This window comes from Mytilus trossulus, chromosome 6, assembly GCF_036588685.1.
Source record: "Mytilus trossulus isolate FHL-02 chromosome 6, PNRI_Mtr1.1.1.hap1, whole genome shotgun sequence".
Taxonomy (NCBI): Eukaryota; Metazoa; Mollusca; class Bivalvia; order Mytilida; family Mytilidae; genus Mytilus; species Mytilus trossulus.
This window is the reverse complement of record NC_086378.1, coordinates 9,966,114-9,990,154: the sequence shown is the minus strand read 5'-3', so window position 1 is coordinate 9,990,154 and position 24,041 is coordinate 9,966,114. Positions and strand designations below refer to the sequence as shown.

General features: G+C 32.4%; 1 protein-coding gene across 1 annotated transcript; it reads left to right on the top strand.

The window, feature by feature from the left end:
• Nucleotides 1–4,633: 4,633 nt before the first annotated feature.
• On the top strand, nucleotides 4,634–20,711 carry LOC134722313 (uncharacterized). Its single transcript, XM_063585922.1, has 3 exons — nucleotides 4,634–4,747; nucleotides 10,866–10,937; nucleotides 12,516–20,711. The coding sequence occupies exon 3, from the start codon at nucleotides 12,979–12,981 to the stop codon at nucleotides 18,370–18,372; it is 5,394 nt and encodes a 1,797-aa protein (XP_063441992.1). The 5' UTR covers nucleotides 4,634–4,747; nucleotides 10,866–10,937; nucleotides 12,516–12,978; the 3' UTR covers nucleotides 18,373–20,711.
• Nucleotides 20,712–24,041: the final 3,330 nt, after the last annotated feature.

The window sequence follows — 24,041 nt, the reverse complement described above, 5'->3', positions numbered from 1 at the left end:
CTAGTGTAAAATAATGGACATATGTTTTTATGCCCTGGTCAAGATGAAGTGCCATGACCAAAGACAGAATAAATTATATTTTTTTTTAAATGGTCACATAAAAATGCTGTAAATAATAAGAAACACTGGTGTAATAGAGTCATAAAAAATTTAAAGATTGTAACTTTGATTTTTATACTAGTATTGATAGTGTGCTGCATATAAGAGTATTGTCCTACTAATAAATGCAATGCAAAATGGCAAACGAAAATTTTGTCACAGAGTAACTTAAATGGTAACAAGCTTCGTAGTTATAAGCTATATAAATCACAATATTGTACAGAGTTATATTTAAAACAAAATATGTCTACTAAATTTAAAAGTGCTTATGCAAAATTTAGATGTGGCGTTGCGCCAATTTAAATAGAAACAGGACGATATGAGAAAAGGCCAAAAGATGAAAGATGTTGTTTTATGTGTAAAAACGAAATTAAAGACGAAAAACAAATAGTTACTTTATGTCCTTTATATGCAGACCTTCGAAATATGTTGTATAATGAAGCAGTAAAACATAAAGATCAATTATACAACTTGTCTATTGACGAAAAAATTAATATTCTTATTCAGTCATGAAGAACTATGTCAGGTAGTTGCTAAAACCTGCTTTACCCGGCCATGTCCACTTGTATTTTTTGTCTATCTGATGAGTTAAGCCTTTTTCAACTGATTTTTATAGTTCGTTTTTATGTTGTACTGTTATACCACTGTCCCAGGTTAGGGGGAGTGTTGGGATCCCGCTTACATGTTTAACCCGACACATTATTTATGTATGTGCCTGTCCCAAGTCAGGAGCCTGTAATTCAGTGGTTGTCGAATGTTTATGTGTTACTTGTTTTTCGTTCATTTATTTTACATAAATAAGGCCGTTAGTTTTCTCGTTTGAATTGTTTTACATTTTCTTGTCGGGGTCTTTCATAGCTGACTATGCGGTATGGGCTTTGCTCATTGTTGAAGGTCGTACTGTGACCTATAGTTGTTAATGTATGTGTCATTTTGGTCCTTTGTGGATAGTTGTCTAATTGGCAATCCTGCCACATTTTCTTTTTTACATTTAATCATTTATGTAGAAGAACATGTTTTTTATAAAGATGTATTCAAGTTAAATCTTAGATATATATAGTTTTAAGATTATGTAAAATATTGAATATAATTAATTCTTTATTAATCCACTCATAATTTTTAATAGAATGGCACTTGTATATGTTTTAGTATTTTTAAGCTAATGGTATTTTACTGTTAGTTTTAATATACAATATGTTTTATATATGTTATCCAATATTTCATGTTATACGCAATGTTTTATATGTATATTGGAATTAATAATGTTATACAAGTGGTGAGACTTTACTAAACTATTGAATCTGAATCTTGTACATGTTAAACACGTACTCAATACCCAGGCTTTTTGTTGATTGTTTACTATAAGGTGACAATCGGTAAACTTCGGCTTCAAAACACAGTTTAGTCATAACAGACAGAGAAAGAAAAACTTGGCGATTATACGATATATTTGCGTAAAACGATAGAATCGTGCACACAGGACTAAGTTTAAGATAAAGACATAAGAAGATGTGCTGTGAGTGCCAATGAGACAACTCTCCATCCAAATAACAATTTATAAAAGTAAACCATTACAATAGGTCAATGTACGGTCTTCAACACCGAGCCTTTGCTCACACCGAACAAAAAGCTATAAAGGGCCCATATATTACTAGTGTAAAACAAACCCATTCATATGGGAAAACCAATGGTCTAATCTATATAAAAAAACGACTCGAGAAACGAGAAACACGTAAAAATTACATAAACAAACGACGACTACTGTACATCTGCCGTTGGGTTTTTTCTATGCTCGGGTTGTTGTCTCTTTGATACATTCCCCATTTCCATTCTCATTTTTATATACATGCATTGGTTCAAGAACTTGATAAATATTATTTTTCACCAGTCACTCGTTTCATATGACTTTAAAAGAACTGATAACAAAAAAAATATATCCACATGTCTTGTGTACTTTTGAAAATTAGTCGATACTGTTGTGCACATTGTCTTAATGGATAATCTGCAACTATGTAATATCAACACCTATCATGTTTATAGAATATCGAAATTTATATATGGAAATGATAGGTAATGTTGAAAGTGGATTACAAAATAATAAGGTTATGGTTCATGTCGATCACAATATAACAGAGGGTGGGTTTTTTTACAGCAGAGGATGATATAAACCAAGGTAATTCTATGAGTCCCAATTTATTTAAGTTTTCGTCAACGGACTTCCAACAATTTTGCAAGAAAAATCAACCTGTGTTCATGGTGTTTTAATAAAAAAAAATATATATATATCATACCTCCTCTACGCAGATGATTCTGGTTATATTTTTCCTCTGCAGAAACTAAGCCAGATAGAATTCCAAAACATTTATTTAACTATCGTAATGGTATGTATCTACCGGAAAACTCGAATAAAACAAAAATATTTATTTTTCAAAAATAATGGAAGATTGATGCCAGACAATTTCCATCATTGGAAACAAAGAAATAGAAAGCTAGAAAACAGATATAATACACTTTAAATAAATTATTTCGAGACATGAAATCCTCAAGCCCAAGCAGAACTTGATATATTTCTGCATTCATATATATGAACACTGGCATTGCATCGAACCTAAAATTATTTACGGTTGCTAGAATTGAACATTACTTCAATAAGAAAATTATACTGTTCTTATTTTTTATTTATAAGTGTAGAATAAAGGAACCGAACTTTGAAGCTCCATTTCAGATTATTCGCCGAGTTATTGCGTGACCTCTTAACATGGACATACTCAAACAAGAGTGTTAGTATTGGTACAGACTAAAAAATCAACAAACTTGCTGAATAATGCATTTAAGGAATATTTTCTTTTGCACAGCAACTTATGACAAAGGTCATCCGTATCATAAAATTCCGGGCTGAAAAAATCACAACTACTCTTTGTGATGAAACATTAAACATCGATCTGACCAATTGCAAAAACATAATATAGATATAGGAAGATGTGGTGTTTAATTTAAGTTTAATTTGTTTCTTACACTGGCAACTTTCTTAAAACATGGTAGGAAATTAGTTCTTATTTCTATGATATAAAAGGCAAATTAAGTACATACATTAAATTCAAACTCTTCTTTGATAGCTGATCATAGCTAATTAAAATGGCCTACGTGTATATATAAAGCATTGATGATCAACGAAGACTTAATTAATTGTAACTCGATCTAGTCTAATTTATGGTATTAAATGTTCAAAACTTATAATAATAAGATAGTTATTCATAGTCCTTCATATGCATTCTGTCAAATGGTGGCAAAAACCATGCAAATTAATACATTAAGTTTCTAAGCGAGACAAAATTTGTTATATATATATATATGAATATAATTATTTTCTGTGACTGTATCTTACATTAATTTGTAGGATCCTTTACTATAGATAATTTAGCTGATCTGTAACAATAACATCTTCATGCCTTATATATCATGTACTGTAGTACGCCGCTAGATTAAAACTGACGTGGAAAGGTAACACATGCCCACCGATGGCTCTTATATTGAGAGCCCAGGTGGTCGTGTGGTCTAGCGGGACGGCTGCAGTGCAGGCGATTTGGTGTCACGATATCACAGTAGCATGGGTTCGAATCCCGGCGAGGGAAGAACCAAGAATTTTGCGAAAGCAAATTTACAGATCTAACATTGATGGGTTGATGTTTAGACGAGTTGTATATGTTTGTGGCGCAACATCGTGGCCACAAGTTACCAAAAAAAAAAATTTGTTTCTGTGACGTATTAAATTTATATTAAGATCCAGTTTGTTACATCTTGTGATCAATTTTATTTGGCAGTCGCCAATGGCAGTCAGCAGGGTTAAAGAACATCAGTTGTTCGACCTGTTAGTCAAATGCGTTTTGTTTAAATATACTTTTTCACTTTGTTGGTCTTTTGGAAAATGTTGTTTGTGCTGTTTTTAGACCCTTCTACAACGAAATTTGTTTGACATGCACACGTATAAAAATTGCGGTTTTTATCCAACGCAATCATAGGTTTGAACGTAGTTTTCAATTTAGACTCGTTTATATATAACAGCAACTGCTGTTTTATTATATAGAGCGGAGTTGTCTTTCTTTCAGTGACTTTAACTAGCTGGCTCTCCTCTCACACTTTAAATCGGCAATCATATAATAACGTTTAATGCATGCTGGAGCAACACCATTTCCTGATGCGTAAACAAATGTCTAGGATTGTGTATATGTTTCAGTTTAATATTTTTCCTCTCGGTTTTTAAGGATCTTGTACCCAGCGACAGATCTATATCATATGAGTCTGATGTACTTAATATTTTATAACGCGGACCTGAAAGAAAACACCAAGTTACCAACGCGGACCTCAAAGAAAAACGTTTAATTCACAGAGAGATGTGTTGAATTAACAAAAAAGTATATCGACATTCCCGTTAAAGTTCATTCCACTTTTTAATTGTACGATCTGAATATGTTTCATTTACTATTGATTTCTGTGAACTATGTCCTCCATAGTAATAACACAGTTGTCTCTCTTTGTAATGTACAAATGCGGTGACACGAGTCGATAGAGAAAGAAAGCACGCAAATATGTGTCAGCTTATGTGGATTCATTGTCTAACGAGGAAAGCATCCGTCATATGATGCTGATGGTAAAATAGTTAATGCATCTTGTGTACCCAAAAATGCTCATTATTTATGCGACCACAAACAAGTGGAAATCCGAATCGAGGCAGTCGACAAGGGTTTCCATCTTGCCCTCTTTCCTTTGTTATGTTTACATTTGGAAACGATTATCATCTGTATTTAAAACAAGATATCGTAGTGGGACTTAATTAGATTGTTTGACGCATTTGTCGTTTTCACGATTTGTAGATGCAAAAGCATAAATCTTATTGTTGACAGGTGAACAAGGAAATAAAACCCACAGGCCATACAGTCAATTATGACGCCTTTCATAATACTTAAATATATGCACACATATAAATCCATATCATTCAGTAGGAGATGATATGTTATGGTCCTCATTTTTTTTCAATTTGAAAAAGTATGAATGATCAAGGCCACCGCATACACCAACAGCGCACTCTAAAAGATCAATACAGGTACTCCTTCTTCCCAAGATCAACCAGGGAATGGAACACTCTACCGGAAAAAGCCACAACAGCAGCTACACTAGAAGAGTTCAAGGCCAGCCTTACCATCCTGCCAGAGGCCTTGACAGGAGCTTCACACACCTAGAACTCCTTTGACCCCAGATGTACATAGTTTTATTTGTAAATTTTCTTGTAAATAGTTTTTATTAAGTGAGGAAGGAAGGAAGGCCTCATGATTTAACGAGCAAGAGTCATTTTTACACTCAAGAAGAGTCCGACTCTGTACTGAAAGAAGGAAGAAGGATCATGAATTGAAAGACATTTGTGGCATTCACAAAGAAACAAGATTGAAATAAATTTAAAAAAAAAAGTAAAATCCGAAAAATTATTAATTTACTTGTGATACATAAAAATTGTGTTGTTTTCTATCAATATGCATTTGAAATAATGTCAAAATAATTCTCTCACCTGAAAACTACAGGAAAAAATGTCACTATTCAGATATGAAAAAAATCCCCCAAAAACAACATACATTGTAATAAATTATAAACATAATAAATGACAAAAACATGCAAGCAAATAAATCATCTAAGACCAGAAAACTGACCTGATACCACTTTATGGATTTATATTATTTTTAGTTTTTCAGCTAAGCAAGAGTTGTGTCCCTGTTTTTCAGTTGAGTCAAACTTTGGGGAATCAACTGACTTTGAGACAAAAAAAGTTGGTGAAAAGACATCCTACATTTTCATCACCTAGACGGCAGAGTAGCATTTGGTCATTTGGATCATTTACCCATTCTTAACTTAAATGACGTTTGGAAAATTTTAAAGATATTTGGGAAAAGAACATCCCCTTGATGTACAAAGGTTCTTTTTGCATGTAAAGGAATGTTTTACACCCTTGACGGGACATATTATGGTATACAAATGTTCAGTGTCTGTTCGTCTGTCTGTCCGTCTGAGGTTTCGTTTTCGTGGTTTGAGGAATATTAAAATGTTTGTGGGTTTTCAAATTGTTGGATTTAAGTTTTCTAAAAATAAAAAAAAATAAATTAAAGCCTTTTAAGAAACAAAGGTTATAAATGGTCTTGATTGAGGAAATTTTTAAGTAAACATTCAATTTTACCCTTGTAAATCGTAGTGATAACACTAATTAACCCATGATAAAGTGATCAACAGGTTAAGGACCATTGAAGGTGTTAATTAGGCCATAAACATGTCACATAAACAAATTTTGCTATAAACGTATAGATCTTGAATTGTCAAATAATTCTAATCAAAATCAAACCCAGCATGAAATTTTATAATTTCCTATATAAACGAGAACTATGAGGATATAAAATGAACACTTTATCATATACTAGCATATCATTACCAGAAATCTGACTTTCATCGATCAAAAATATTTTAAAGAGAAGTACAGGATCAAAAGTTGTACAGTTTAGGTACTTAAAGATTAAATGGGTATTATAATCATGCATGTGGTTCTAGTTCTGTTACTGCTATTAAAGTATTCTCAGATTTTGCGGTTTTTTTACATGTCGCGCTGTCTCTCAAAAATGATTTATAATTATTGCTTAAAACTTCACACATGTCTTTGTAATTATATTAATCTAAAGATCTATAGGTATACTTTTTGGTGATTATTCAAAATTTCATTTTTGAGTTATTGAGTATTTTATTAATCTGATGATCTGTATACTTTTTGGTGATGATTCAAAATTTTATTTTAGTGATATTTAGTTTTTTGTATAAAAAAAAAAGCAGGGTGGGGGGCTTCACATGTCCCCCCATGTTTCAAAAACAATATATATATGGTTATTGCTTTAAACTTTCTCAGAGATTATTGCATAAAACTTCCACACAAGACATCGGGCGTATCATACGCTCATGGCGCAGCTGTTTATTAATTGTTTACACACATTTTATTCATTACAAAATGTGACAATTCATTCCATGATGTGACACGCAGTGTTATATATTCTTGTATGAATGATATAAATTTTTAGATTTTGTCTTGCCTCTACAAACTTGCTTAGTGGAAACTTGGGCATGCCATTTCTTGCAGCACCAACTAAAAATATATATAACTTCTTGTTTCAGTCAGTTTAAAGGGGTACTAGCTACGAGATTATGAAAAACCTAACAAAAATCTTTTTTTTGCTCAGTCAGTAATGAAATACAACATTACAAGTAGTGAAATAAAAATTCCTTTTTAGTAGCCAATAAGGTTCAATTTTGTCAAAATAAGCAAAAAAACATTGATTATGACTTATTCACTTGCAAGTGAATAATTTGACCTCATTGAATCTGTATTCATGTGACCTTTAATTTAACCCTTACTTGAGATGGAAAACGCGTGAATTGTATGTGTAAAGTTATTTGAAAATAGATAGATCTAGAATAATTCAACAGCATGAGCTTGCTTAATCTATTTATATCTATATAATTTATGTTTACATTGCTTATAAGGTCATCAGATGACTATAGAGGTCAACTCTGTAAATAATAAGATGGCGTCTAGACTTTCATGCCAGTGTCCTGTTTATTGTTTTATTTAGACTTTTAATAGTTTGGATAAACGTGTTACATTGTTATAAATCAAATATGAGAATTTTATTAGAATCGGTGAACATGAATTTGACAGTTAGTGCCCCTTTAAGGTGCACCACTTATTATGCCAATAACCTTGTTTCCCTGATCCTGTCTGTTGTTTTGTCAGATTCCCTTATATCATGATATGCCAAGAGTAAAGAATTTGCAGCAATTTCTAAATTGCCATTGCTACATGTAAATTCCTGAAAAAAGGCAGAAAGAATTAAATTTATTAAATGATCAAACTGTGAAATAAATCTGGGATTAATTTAAGTAAAAATGTACTAAGAAAATACTTCACCACAAGTCAATATAAATGTTTATCTAAAAAATGGATTAGTACTGAAATGTTTATCTGATCTAAACTTCTTTTTTTTCTGTAAGTATTTAGTAATTGGTCTGCAATCATACGACAACTAACTTTTGCAGAGAATTATATTAAATGATAATAATCAGATTATCTTTTATATATATCACTATTAAAAAAATTAAACAATGAGGGACTCAAAGAATCGCCTTGTTTTACCCAACTTTATATTTTTTTGAACTATTAATTATAATATAAACATGATTAAAGACTGATTTTTCAATGAGATGACCATGAGTTTATAAACATAACATTCTTCAATTTCTTTAAGCAACTCAATTTTGGAATAAAAAAAATAAAGCCTTGTTTACAAGCCCACACTTCGTGAAAAGTGGTGGTCCAAGGGTTTTGACCACCAAATTTTCAAAGGACCACCACATATAAGAAAGAAGATGTAGTATGATTGCCAATGAGACAACTATTCACAAAAGACCAATTGACACAAACATTAACAACTATAGGTCACCGTACGACCCTCCGACAATGAGCAAAGCCCATACTGCATAGTCGGCTATAAAAGGCCCAGATTAGGCAATGTAAAACAATTCAAATGAGAAAACTAACGGCCTTATTTATGTAAAATAATGAAAGAAAAATAAATATGTAACACATAAACAAACGACAACCACTGAATTACAGGCTCCTGACTTAAGACAGGCAGATACATAAATAATGTCATGAATGTGGCAGGGTTTAAAATGTTAGCTGGATCCCAACCCTCCCCTAACCTGAGAAGTGGTATAACAGTACAACTTAAGAACGAACTATAAAAATAACAGTTGGTATTTTGCAATAAAATTTAAAGGCAGGACCAGCAGATTTCCTACCAGGACAATAACATTTTTTAAGAACTCTGCTATTCTAAGCTTAATAATTGATCAAGATTACACTCGTAAGTAATTATATTTATTATTTAAAAAGAAAGAGAGATATGGATGCTATTGGCTTGAGTGTTAAAATGTTTTGTGATTGTCAGGCCTAGATGAGATGAGGTGTTGCTCTTAAAGCGTCAACATTTTCGATGTCGACATTTTTTTATTCATTTTGATATATGACCTCAAAAAATTGCTATCATGTCCATATCTTTATCTGAAGACATCTGGTTTCCTGACAATAACTTGAGTATATTTATGTGAATGGATCTCTATGAAATTAACCACAAGGTTCAATAGCACAAAAGGAAGGTTGTGATTGATTTTTGGGGTTATGGTCCCCTCTGCTTAGGAATTAGGAATCAAAAAGGGGCCAAAAGAGGTAGTTTCTAGTTTCCAGACAATAACTTGTGTATAAGTGCATGAAGTGTTTGGATCTCTATGAAATTGAAGGTTTCATACCACAAAAAAAAGGTTGGGTTTGACTTAGTGGGTTATGGCTAAAACCAATCAGAAGTAAGAGGCAAAAAGGGGGGAACATAGACAGTAATCTAAATAGAAATAAAATAAACAAAAAACATTTTTGACATGAATTTTTGACGTTCAAAATTTCTATTTTCATTCTTTATTATATATTTTCCAATCCAGTGTTTGCCCTTTTCAAGACTTCAAAAACTACAACATATATGAACAAGAGACTTTTAAGCTACACATACAAAATTTCATATATTATTGTGTACATTTGTATCACATAAGGGTGTGAACGAGGCCATAAAGGATCATAGTCTAAATGAAAAAACATCTAGATAGATTACTAAGATAGCCAAAACATTTGTACATTTTCACAGTTATGAGTAGTTATTGTTCAAACTTATGTTTTCAACTGGTTAAAATCTCAACATAAAGTTTTTTTCATTGCACGCAATATAATAACAATATAATATGGAGATGAAAGAGTTTTAGAGATCACAGGGATGATTCCAGTTGTTTTCAAATGGATCCCTTGACCATCAAAATTGGGAATTTTCTTAAAATTGGGATTTTTTTTCCCGCATAAAATCTATGATGAAATAATATCATTTCCTGTAAAAACGGAAATTGTATCAAGTTTCACCTGTTTCATAGTGTGTGGATATACTTTTTCATCATAAATGATCTGTCGTGTATTTTCAAAAATGCACAGACAGTCGTTTTTTTTATTTGAGAGCCAGGCGGAACCTGTACGCAATCGGCGCCTATTGAATTTTGATAATTTATAAGTTTTTCTCCCTGTCGAGGTCTGCTTTTAATATGTGACCCATTTTGACAAAAAGCATCTATTATCTATATGCTTTTACGAAACAAATACTCCCATAGCATTTTCTTCAATTTAAAAATGCTATGGGAGTATTTGATCTAGTAAAAGCATATTTCATTTAAAGGTCTGCTTTTACGAGAACTAAGGTTAGGTATTGAGAAACGTCTCAGAAAAACACATAATAACAATATGATAACATATCTTATCTTAACAATCTTTCGTTTACATCATTCTTATTCGGATCTTAAAACACTTTGAAGACAAATGGGAAAAATTGTAATTGGCTTAATCGGTGCAGGAAACATTTCCGGAAAAATCAATTTTAAATTATTTTTTTTCTGAATTGGGAATTTATTTTCACACATTTTTTTGGGGCCGCTGGAGGAATTGAGGGCCGCTAAGCGGCCATCAACTATATAGTGGAATCATCCCTGGATCAGCAAACAGTCCTCGACGATCTTTTATTTATTTGAATTTAGAACATGTAGAAATTGATCAAAGTTAACCATGATGAAAAGAAATCTAACTTTATATTTTGCAGATTGTCACAAATGTCAGAACATGTACAGCTTTAAGAATCTGCACCATGAAGTAACACACAAATATTTAAATGGTGAGTCAAATGTCCAAATCAAAAAGCAGTATTTAACATGTTTAGGGGGGGGATGCAAAACTATGCAAACCTTGGGCTGTTTTCTGCTCTTTGGTCAGGTTGTTATCTCTTTGAAACATTCCTCACTTCCATTCTAAATTTTACAAACAAAATATTTTCGATGTTTAGTCATGGTCCCTAGGAAAAGCCCCTAAAAAAGGGGGAACCACTCATAGTATTGAGGGAAATTAAAATTTCACTTACAATGTATGTTTCCACTATGCAAACACATAGATGACACTTGCCCATAGTTAAGAATTTGAAGTGCCTTCCCTGGGTCCCATGTATATTTTATGGAACAACCTTTAGATGATTCCTGTCTATAACATGTCTAACATGTCCAACAGTATTGAATAGTTACTGTTTTATAACTGTACCTTCAATACTTTTGCTAGGAAGAATCAATATTTTATGACATTTCTGCTGTCTGCTGTCATCTTTAGAAACCCAACTTCTCATTGGCTGGCAGTGATAACAGTTACACAGACATACACATGATACATTTGTATCTGACAAAATGTGACTCAAACAAAGTAACTACATTTCACAAATTAAGAAATGTAGAAATTCATGTAAAGAAAGGACAAACTACATGTTAGAAATTAAGAAATTACATTTTACAAATTACGAAATTGCATGTTACGAATTAAGAAATTGCATTTCACAAATTAAGAATTGTATAATTTTGGCGGATATTCCCTTCCATACTACTGTAAATTACGAAATTAATGCGAGGTTTTTATTATTGCGAAAAATGCGACTGAGTTGTAAACGCAATAATTTAAACTCGCATTTTGAAATATTTTATATGAATTTAACAGGATTTTTCTGAAAATCGTAAAAATTAAAATCGCATTTAAGTCTAAAATGACAATATCGCAATAATAAATGCACGCAATAATTTCTGAATTTACAGTATTAAAGAAAATTGCAATAGTGACTTATTTTTTGCTTCAAATGACACAGGCCAGATTCTAAGACCCTCATATTTTTTGCATGAATTTTAATGCATTGTAGTTTTTGCTTCAAACGACATTGACCATCTTCATGATCTTGGCCACAAATAAACAATGGTGAATGTTATTTTGCAATCGTTAATGTGCATGAATTTATCATGTTTATAGAGATTGGTTACAAACCCAAAACTAATTTCCATAATGGAAATGTAGGCGATAGCTATATAGCAATACATCAGAATGACCTCAAGGTCATCTCGATGCAAAAAAAGTATATTTTAACAAAACACATATGACTAACAGGTCGAACTACTGATGTTCTTAAACCATGCTGACTGCCATTGATGATTGCCAAATAAATTGATCACAAGATGTAACAAAATGGATTTTAATATTTTTTCAATACCAAACAGAAACAATAAACTCAGCTTGAGTCTTGCAGAAAAGATGGTACCACAAACATGAAGTACACCATATCCTGATTTCAACAATTAAGTGAATTAACATGATTAATGTCTCTTCTATATAAAATTATGTTGATGTGTTATTTTGTAAAATTATAAACAAATTCATTTAATTTCAGATCAATGAAATCCATGAAGACAGTTTTATTGTTATTACTATGACATGTATGAAGGGGAACTGAAGATGAGGCTAACATTCATCGCTAGTGATGATGCAACCAGATTATTCTCAATGGAATTGTTATGAAAAGATAATTTCAACGTAAGATGTGAAATCCAGTATTGCCTTTAATGATCTTGAAATCCACAAACTTATATCCATATGATATTTTGAAATCCACATGATATATCAATTTAATGTATGAGTCAAATCCACATGATATAACAATTTTATATACAAGTGAAATCCACATGATATAACAATTTTATATACAAGTGAAATCCAAATGATATAACAATCTTATATACAAGTGAAATCTGCATGATATATCAATTTAATGTATAAGTGAAATCCAAATGATATAACAATTTTATCTACCCGTACGAGTGAAATCCAGATTTAAATTCAGGTTATATAACAAAATGGCTGAATTTCCTATTTCTCAAGATGTTATTCAGGAGAATATTCCCAATGATGATACATCTATATTTTTGCCTGAAGGAAGTCATGTGATATCAGAAGGAAGTCATGTGATAACAGAAGGAAGTCATGTGATAATAGACGATTCACTACCAGTTGTCATACTAACTGAGGATACTAGTAGCCTTCAAGGGAGAGAAATCCTACTTCGCCATAATGATACAATGTTATCAGATAATTTACATAAGCATCAGATAAATATAATAGACTTGAACCTAATATCACATTCTGACAGCAATCATTCAACTTTAAATCAATTAAACTTTGATAGTCTTCTGGCAAATCAGGTGGAAGAAAGTCAGACTCCTATCGCAACTCAGTCAACAGTCTCTGGCGAAATCCTAAAACAAAGCAGTGATAAACAAAAATTAGTGTCTTACACAATCTTTCGTCCGAATGAAGAAGCAATATTTACCGCTGAACCATGCAAGGAAGACACTGTCAAACAGGGAAACCGACCACAAAAAACATGCCTGAAAGACACTGTTAAACAGGGAAACAGACTACAAAAAACATGCCAGGAAGACACATTTAAACAGGGAAACAGACCACAAAAAGCATGTCAGGAAGACACTGTTGGACAGGGACACAGCCCACCAAAAAGAAACCAGACAAAACAAACAAAACAAACAAAACAGACAAAAAAGAAAGGTAAGATTGATGTTCATGATGCAGTGGGATCCACTAATTATACACAGTTACTAAATAATGTTAACGAGAACTTACTTTCTCCAGTGCATGACATTGGACAGAAGCCTAGCACAGTAAAACATACAGTTTTTCATGGTTTGAAAGGCAAACCTACTGGCATGGGAGCTGTTTTTAAAAGTAAAAAATCAAGCAATATCTTTGAAAATTTAGAACAATTTGCAAGAGAAGGTCAGAAAGAAATGGCTGTGCCATCGGCCTCCAATGGAGATGGTGTTTCTACTGATAATGAGAGCAAAAGGGATTATGAAGATACACTTAAGAGTAGGTGTTTAAGGTCTAAAGTTTCAGTCAAATTAGTTCCTTTAGATATGAGTAAAATAACTGTTGATAAGAAACTAGATGTTGGTAGCTTTAAAAAAGTTAAAAAGCAACAGAAAATAAAATCAACAGATGTTAAGAAAGTTACCATTGAAAAGACTATAAATGAAAAATCGATAGAACAAAAAAAAGTTCCTAAACTGAAAAATGGTGTGATAGCAGAGCAGTATACATATATCCGTGGAAAGAAAAAGAAGAAAAAGCCAAGTTTGGGATTGCTGAGAGAAATTGACAAAAAACATGCAGAACGCTTTGGTAAAACTCCAAAATCAATGACAGCATGGAAAAAAATTGAAACAATTGAAAAGAGTGGTAAAAAAACAAAAATACAAGGCCGTAAAGGAATAGAGGGAGAGTTTCCATGTAATCTTTGTGATTACGTTGCAAAAATAAAAACTCATCTTCAAGCTCATAGGGCAGTTCATATACCCAAATGGAAAAAATGCAATTTTTGTAAATTTGAGTCGCGGTCAGAGTTTAAGATGCTGGAGCATGAAGCAAGACATACAGGAGAAAAACCCTTCAAATGTAAGGTTGAAGGGTGCCAGTATTCTGCCGTGTGCAAGGGAGATCTAACTAAGCACCAAAGAAAACATCAAAAGGACAAACCATTCAAATGCCCAAAGGCTGGATGCAGCTTTGGCACAAAATGGCCTCGTAATCTAAAACATCATTTAACTACACACTCTGATGAGCGTCCTCACAAATGTAAACAGTGTGGTTATGCCTTCAAAAGACCTAGTGATCTTAGCTATCACATGTATCGTCATAATGATGTGAAACCAATTAAGTGTGAAAAATGTGAATTTAGGTGCAAAACCAATTTTGAGATTAAATGTCACATGTTAAAGCACAGTGATGTCCGTTACTTCAAATGTACTCATCCAGGCTGTACACAGGCGACTAAAACAAAATCAGATCTTACCAAACATATGAAAGTTCATTGTAAAACATTAGATTTTGTATGTGACTTATGTGGAAAAGGATTTAAAACAAAAAGTTGCTTAAAAAAACATCTTTTACGCCATTCTGATGAACGACCTTGGAAGTGTGACCTCTGTGACAGACGATTTAAAATAAAGCCAGCTTTGAGGAATCATATTAACATGCATGCTGGTTACAAGCCTCACCGATGTGATGTTTGTGGTATGCTTTTCGCAAGCTTAGGTAATAAGAAGACTCATATGGTTGTCCATACAACTAAGGACCGACCTCTTAAGTGTCCGATTTGTCCCTATTTAGGTAAAACACAGGAACATATACTTGCACATATAGGAACAATGCATGGAAGTAAATATGCTTACTTTTGTGAAATCTGTAAAAAGCCATTTAAACGTTATCACTTACTACAAGTTCATTATCCAAGATGTCATACCAAGGAAGAACTAGAGATGTTGGAAAGTGCGCTTCAGTTAAACATGCAGGCGATAAAATCAGAAGTGATAGATGAAGTCACCAAGGTTGAGCTGGCAAAAACAAATTCTGAATTGAATTGGGATTGTGTCTATGTCAAGGATGAAAGATGTGATAATGAGGCTTATGGTGTAGCTGAAGACCAAAATGTTAATACTGATGCAGATACAACTACTAAAACATCTGATCACCAAAATCTTAATGGGACTAATGAAGACCATAATGATGAAAACACTGTTCTTTCAGATGTTGACACAACTCAGAATGAGCACCAACACACATCTGATAACCTAAATGATACCAACGAAAGCAATAAACCAGATGTTAAGCCGGCAAAATTTGAGCCCACAGAAAATTTTAATAACACCACAAAACCAGCTACTCTTGCCATCTATGATGATTTTAGACTTCCATTAGCAACAGTAGGGTTTCATTTTAATTTTATTAAAAAGGGAAAAAAGACTAAAGCATGGTTCATGGACCAAAGTTATATGGATGAAAATGCCAAAAATAGACATCAAAAGTACCTAAACAGGAAGAGAGAAGAGATGCTTTATGGGTATTACAACTCAAAACGTAAACGGAAAATTCCAGGGAAACTTTCGACAGTTCATGAATCACCAGAAAAAAAGAAACGACAGTTTGCTGGTGGAAAGTTCTTCACTAAAAATAAAACAAAAAATGCATTGCAACCTTTGATAAAATTAGATTCATCAAGTAAAACAATGCCAAAAATTGTTATTAAATCAAGTTCAAGTGAATCAAAAAGATTAGAGGCCAAAAAATTGTTGGAAATCAGCATTAAGAAGTCAGCTTTATCATATGATCTGAAACCACATAAAAAATCAAAAACTACAGAAATTAAAACTGAACTAGTAAAAAAAGAAAATGCCAAAAAGCCATTGTTGGAATCTACTATTGACAGTAAAAAAAATAAGAAATTAAAAATTACAAAAACAAAGAAGTTAAAGAAGGTTTTAACAGAACAGTATATGAAACCTGAAGAAAAACTCCCAATTAAACCAAAGGGAAAACCAGGAAGGCCACCTAAGGTTGTTGAAATTTTGAAAAAAGATATTGATATTATAAAGCCAAAAGGAAAGCCTGGAAGAAAACCCAAAATTACCAGTAAAATGGCTGAATACAGAGATAGTGAAATGAACAAAAATAACAAAACTGGAAAGCCTACAGCAATCCAGTCCACAATAATTAAAAACAAACCAGGCAGAAAGCCTAAAGGGAATGTTGTTGCAGAGAAGAAAATTAAGAAGACGGGCAACAAACCTGGAAGAAAACCTAAAGAACATGTGAAACTACCAAAGATACAAAAGCCAAAGGGCAAACCAGGACCTAAACCAAAGTGCAAAGTTCCAATTATGGAAAGTAAAATTAACAAACCCAAAGGGAAACGTGGCAGACCACCTAAGGCATTACAAGCAGACAGTATAATACTGACTACTATAAAACAGGAAGCAGATGACGATTTTGATCAGATGACTACATCCCTTGATAATTTGATTGGTTGGCAAGAGGATATGAATAGCTTTAATGATCCAAACAATGCTGGATATCAGGAAGATGCAAACCAGTCATATAATATAACTGTTTGCCAAGACACTGATTTGTCAAGTAACGCAACACTATCTGATAGAATTAAAACCAATAGAAGAAGAGTACATAATTACAAGACATCACAGGATAATGAAAACACAGCAAGAAAATGGTTTGCATCAGGTAGGGCCACAGCTACCCAGCCGCAGTCAAAATTGTCCACACAGGTGTCGGACGTATCAGATGAAATCTCTGTAGTGACTGATAGACCAATCCTATACAAATTTACTGGTAAACGGGCTAGTGACCCCAAAATAACAAGAACAAATTCTGAACTTACCAGCACCAATCCTGAAAGAAATTTTACTCCATTACCAAAAGATAAAGCTGAACTTTATGCTAAAATACGATCTCGTATTGCTTCAAAAGATGTAACTGCGAAGGAATCACACAGTAGAATTACAGCTAAACATATCCCGTTAGAAAGATTAGCTGTAGATACATCAACCGGAGGGATTGTTACTTCTAATGCATTCAATTCTCAGCTTATACCTCTGCAAACATTCACATCTGATACTCTAAAAGGGACTACTCTCATTAAGGAATGTGATAAAGAACCAACTAAGAAACTAGTTTCAGCTCAGACATTAAGCTCTAATACATTGAAAAGGATGAATATATACTGTGACTCAACATGCTCAAAGACAAATAAAAGAAATAAACTTGATGCTCCTCAAGTTGTGATAGAAAATGCAGAAGAAATGAATAGTCGTGACTATAATGAAGTATACATTTCTTCATTACAAGATTCAGAAAACTATGATGAAGAAGAGCAAGTAAGTCAAGTTTTTGTTAAGGAGGAAATAATTATTGACCTAGACGAAGAAAATGACGAAGATTATTATCATTCTGAAAAAAATGTTGAAGATTCCTCAGAGAATTGTTTTGCAAGAGAACACCAGCCTCTTGAAATGGATAGAATCATTGAAAGTAATGGTAATTTGTTTATACCGTATTGTGATGACGTAGCTGTCATGCAAGCTTCAGCTGAGGGTCTTCAAGATCCTGGAGGAAATGTCATAAATCTGAGAGAACCGTCTACTATAAATCAGTTAGGAATTAATATTGAACATGTTGAAAGTGTACAAGAGTCTGATGTAACTGTTTCTGTAGAAGAGAGACCGGATGGTAATGTGGTCGTCCAGATGCTTGAACCAATTGTTGAAAATGGCATGTTATCCAAGTTTTCAGATGATACTGATGAGACTTTGCAAGATAGTGACATTGATATAAATAGTTCACCGATCAAGCAAGAACCTATTGAAAAAGACTCCCATTCATAAATCATGTAAACTGGATCTTATTTAGAAGTGTCTACGGAAATATGAGAGAGTTATTGTTCAAATGGTATTTCTTATGTTTAAAATTGAGAATGGAAATGGGGAATATTTGTTTGTTTTTTTTTTAATTTTGTTGTTTGTTTTTCTTTGTTATATTTTAGTGTTTATTATGTTTTGTTATAATCTATTTTCTGTTCTATGATAATGACATATATAGTCACTCATAGTTTCACTTGCTGTTTTATCTTTTTGTCTTTTGTCATGGCATTGATTATAGTGTTTTTTATTTTTTTTATTTTGAGTCTTGAGTGAACATCCTTAACAATTGAATTGATTCATTACTAATTTTTGTCATTTCTTCTTTAAAAATTTCTGTTCACATTGCAGAAAAAATAATGAAACTTTACCAGTATTTTCACATTTATATTAAAGATTTTAAAATAAAACAACTCATTTCTGTTACTTTGATTTTTTAATTTCACTGAAAGTTCAAATATCAATATCAAATCAATTTTTAGTGATTTTTCTAAAAATAAAAAATAAACATTTGAAAAAAGTACATTTGCATGTCTTGGTTTTTTACATATTTTCATTAAGTCGAAAGCTTTCTTCAAAAAGGTGAAGTGAAGAAATTTAGTTTCTTGTTAGCTGTTTTTCTTCTTCGCACTATTAAATATAATGTAATCTAAAATTGTGACTGTCAAAATGAGTAAGAAAAATAAGAATAGAACAGTGAATGTTATTTTAATTCATTGTAAAATTTATTATATTTTGACATTTGAAACTAATATTAATTTTGTTTTATGTCATGTATGTATTTAAATATATATTTAGATTGTTTGTTACTGTATCTTTACTATAAAGTTACGTTTTTGTTGGTTTTATTTTTTATGAAGTCTATTTTTATTTGTGAAATCCTTCGTTTTAAGATGTTGAGCATTTAATTGAAATCCTTTGTTTTAAGCTGTTGAGCATTTCATTGAAATCCATTTAAGTTGTTAGAAAGGTTTTATTTCTTCAATTTTACACTGAAAATTTTAAAATTTCCAAAATAGTAAATGATTTCTGTAAAAGTATTAGCTTTTGAAATCATTGTAATCTTTTCATTTTTGTTGAATTAGAAGATAATTTTAATGACTATCATTATTAAAATTTATTTTTGTGTTCTTATTGCCTCTTAGCTATAGTGTTTAGCTTTTTTTTTACTTTTATTTTTGAAATCCTTAGTTTTAAACTATAACGAGCATTTAATTGAAATCCATTTGAGTTGCTAGAAAGGTTTTTTTCTAGCAAAACACTCAATTCAATTTTTGAGTTTTGAAAATAGTTATTTAATCACCAACCAAATTTATTGTTATATTGTTAACATTGTTAATATTTAATTGAATATTTGTCAATTTTATTAACTGATTTAGTCATCTATGTGTTCTTGGCTTGATTGTAGTCCTGTCGTATTTTATGAATTTGTTACTATTTTGGCTTTGGATAAATGGATGGATCTCATGGTTTATTAACCTAAAGTATTTTGCATAGTTTACATGTTAAAGTATTGCTATTTTGATTTCATGGTTCATTGACTAAGTATTTTGCATAGTTTACATGTTAAAGTATTGCTATTTTAATTTCAACATTTGTACTTTCACCCATCAAAATTTTAAACAGGCGAAAGATATCTGTGTCAACAATTTGTTATTCATTATGTTATTTTAAATAGCCATATTTTGAATTTTATCAATCCTGAGATTTTATATTTTCTTTTAAACTCAAGTTTCTGACATTTTTTTTTATCCCAAAGCAATGCATTTTTTTTTCTAATGAGTTTAGAGATTATTGTTAAAATGAAATTGTAATTTTAGTGAGGATTGTCTGTACTTTTAGTTTTTGAAAAAAAACTTTAAATATATATAAATGTCCTGCTATATCTAGAAATTTCTGATTATAAGGTCAACATATTCAGGAAATGTTTTTTGTGACTTTTTATATGTGAATATAGATACCAGTTTCTTGAAAGACATTCTTTTTTTATGCTGGAAATATTATTTGTATTTAATACATATATATGTGTTTCACTGATACATTTTATGTCCAAAACAAACCTTGAGGGTTTGAAGATTTTGTTGTATGTTAGTTGTTTTTATACAGGTAATATTTTTCTGTTTATCCAGTTATATAAGTCCAGTTTGGATAGATTTTATTGTTTTGGGGATACAAAATTGAAAATTTAGTGAACATATTTTATAACATACATTTGTAAATGACATTGAACAAGTTTTTTTCTTTATACATTTTGATAATGTTAATGTTGTAATCACATATGTTGAATAAAGTGATATGTTTGTAAATTTTGATTATAAGCCACTAAGAAATTCCTTCAAAAGTATACACTAGTTGTCATGTTAAAAAGTATCGAGAGCGGCATTCATATCCAACTTTTCAACCCAGAGTCTTTTCTTTATTTCATTCTTCTGACCTTGACCTCGTTTTAATGGCCATTGCTAGCTTTCATAATTATACCCCCGCTTTAAACCTCTGTCTGTCCTTCCATCAGTCCGTCGGCCAGTCCGTTGGCCAGTCCGTCCCATGAATATTTTTCGTTGCATTTTTCTCAGGAACTACAATACAAGGATTTCTCAAATTTGGTTTCAGCATTTATATAAGTCAGCTATACCCTGTGATGCGTTTTCAGATTAATCACTTGACAACTTCCTGTTTACCGAACACTTGCATATTTTTACACTATTAATATTATCCACTTGCGGCAGGGGTATCATCAGTGAGCAGTAGCTCGCAGTTTCACTTGTTATATATGTTTCTCTAATTCTATAGGCAATGTGTATGCTTACTATATGGGGTGATTGGTATGATTGCCACGTTTCCATGTTTGTTTGATGCAGTTAGCTGACATTAACTCGTGGAGGTTGTCAATTCAATTGGTTCTTCTGACCTTGGCCTCGTTTTTGTTGCCATTGCTAGCTTTTATAATTATACCCCAGCTTTAAAAAAAGGTGGGGTACACTGTTTTACCTCTGTCTGCCAGTCCGTCCGTCCCATGAATATTTTTCGTCGCATTTTTCTCAGGAACTACAATACAAGGATTTCTGAAATTTGGTTTCAGGGTTTATCTAAGTCAGCTATACCCTGTGATGCGTTTTCAGATTGATCACTTGACAACTTCCTGTTTACCGAACACTTGCATATTTTTACACTATTAATATTATCCACATGCGGCGGGGGTATCATCAATGAGCAGTAGCTCGCAGTTTCACTTGTTATATATGTTTCTCAAATTTTATAGGCAATGTGTATGCTTATGGGGTGAATGGTATGTTTGTCAGGTGTCCATGTCTGTTTGAAGCAGTTACTAGCAGCTGACATTAACTTCTTTGTAATGGATTATGGATGTTGTAAATTCAATTTGATTCTTCTGACCTTGACCTCATTGTTATGACAGCAAAAAAAAATTGGATTATATAATGGTATTGATGTCTTTGTTGGAACACATATTTGGTTTCCGGATAGTAACTTTGGTTTACGTGAATGGATCTCTTTGAAATTTAAGAAGAAAGTTCATTACTACAAAAGGAAGGCTTGGATTGATTTTGTGAATTATGGTCCAAACCGTCTAGGAATAAGGGGCCCAAAACAAGCATTTTCTACTCTCAGGATAATAAATTGTGTATATATATATATTTCAATTGCTCTGAAACTGTACCACAATGTTAAATACCACAAGAAGAAGGTCTGGGGACATTTTTGGGGTTATGGTGCCAACAGTTTAGGAATTAAGGGCCAAAACAAGCATCTTTATAGATTCTGGACAACAACTTGTGTGTAGGTATATGGAATTCTCTTAACATTGTACCACAAAATTCTAAATCACTCAAAGAAGGCTAGGACTGAGTTTGGGGGTTATTGCCCCATTCATGCAGGAATTAAGGGCTAAAAACAAGTATTTTTCTAAGTTTCCAGACAATAACTTATGTTTAAGTGTATGGATCTCTCTGAAATTGTACAACAAGGTTCCATATAATACAATGGAAATGCTGTGATCAAATTGGGGGTAATTTGCCAAGGGGGGATTCAAAAAATATGGGGGTTCAATTTTTTAAAGAGTTCAATTTTTTTCTTCAAAATTTCTCAAATATCAAATTTTTGAAAATCTTCAAGAAGAATTCTTTAATTGCACAGTATTGTGTAATAGTTTGGTAAAATCTTGACTTTTTTTGTGTCAGAAACCTACTATTATGCCATAAATTTGATCACAATCCAAATTCAGAGCTGTATCAAGCTTGAATGTTGTGTCCATACTTGCCCAACTTTTCAGGGTTTTACCTCTGCGGTCGTATAAAGCTGCGCCCTGTGGAGCATCTGGTTTATTGTCATATGATAAAGTTAAGTTTTCATAATTAATATGAAAATAATGAGATGTGGTATGATTGCCAATGAGACAACCATCCACTTAAGTGCAAATGATCCATATAAGAAGTAATTGCAGGCAACCGTACTGACTACAACAATAAGAAACCCCCAAACAGTATGTTTGGCTTTCAATCATTTCAATTGAGAAAACTATTAACATAATTTATATTTTATACGAAAAACCAATATGACAGTCATGAACCAACGACAATCACTGAACTACAGGTTTTTGACATGGGGCAGGAACATAATAACCTAGTAGGGTTAATATAAATATGAAGATGTGGTATGTGGGCCAGTGAACTGATAGTATAAGGGATGTATAGCCAGTCAAGGTCGTTAAAAACTTGCTTCCAGTGCCAGTCAGACAACTCTCAATCCAAGTCGCAATGTGAAAAAAGTAAACAGTTATCTAATGGTCAAAGAACAGCCTTTAACACGACATTGGCTCACACCGAACAGCAAGCCATAAAGAGTCCCAACATGACTATTGTAAAACAATTCAATCAAAAACACAAAGTCTAATCTCTATAAAAAAAAAGTTAAACACTTATGAACTACACCAACAAACAACAACATGCTTAACATTATTGTAAGCCCCCAACCCTTTCTTAACCGGAGACGGTTGTGTAACGGCACACCAAAAGAGCAAACATTAAAAATCAGTTCAAAGGGCTAAACTCATCAGATTATTTCATAGCAGAAAATCATAAAACAAAAACACAGACTTCATAACTAACGAAAAAAGACACTTAAGTGCAGATCTGATCCTCTGGGAGAAAACAGTTGCCGCAAATTCAAACTCAACTGCTCATTGTTGAAGGCCGTACGGTGATCTATAGTTGTTAATTTCTGTGTCATTTTAGTCTTGTGGAGAGTTGTCTCATTGACAATCATACCACATCTTCTTTTTTTATATCTAAGACTAAAATTTCAACCTGTGCACATCCAACATCCAATGGGTTTCGTGTGAAGACGTCATTGACAATCGGAGAAAGACATGATCCTTTCGCAATGCCAAAATATAGGTATCCAAAGTAAGACTACCGCATTGAAAACACATGAGATTTATACCAACGTCAATATGCTAATTATGCCCCAAAAAGGACAGACGTTATTGCAGTTGATAACAAAGCTTGAAGGGTACATTGCATTGATAGAATTTAGGTACATTGCATTGATAGAATTTAGGTACAGTCATTTAGGTGTTCGAATCAAAGGAATGGCTTCTAGCAATTTAGATGGCAATTTTT

What these genes read in the sequence shown, in the direction of transcription:
- LOC134722313 (XM_063585922.1), top strand. Translation starts at nt 12,979, where the DNA reads ATGGCTGAATTTCCTATTTCTCAAGATGTTATTCAGGAGAATATTCCC.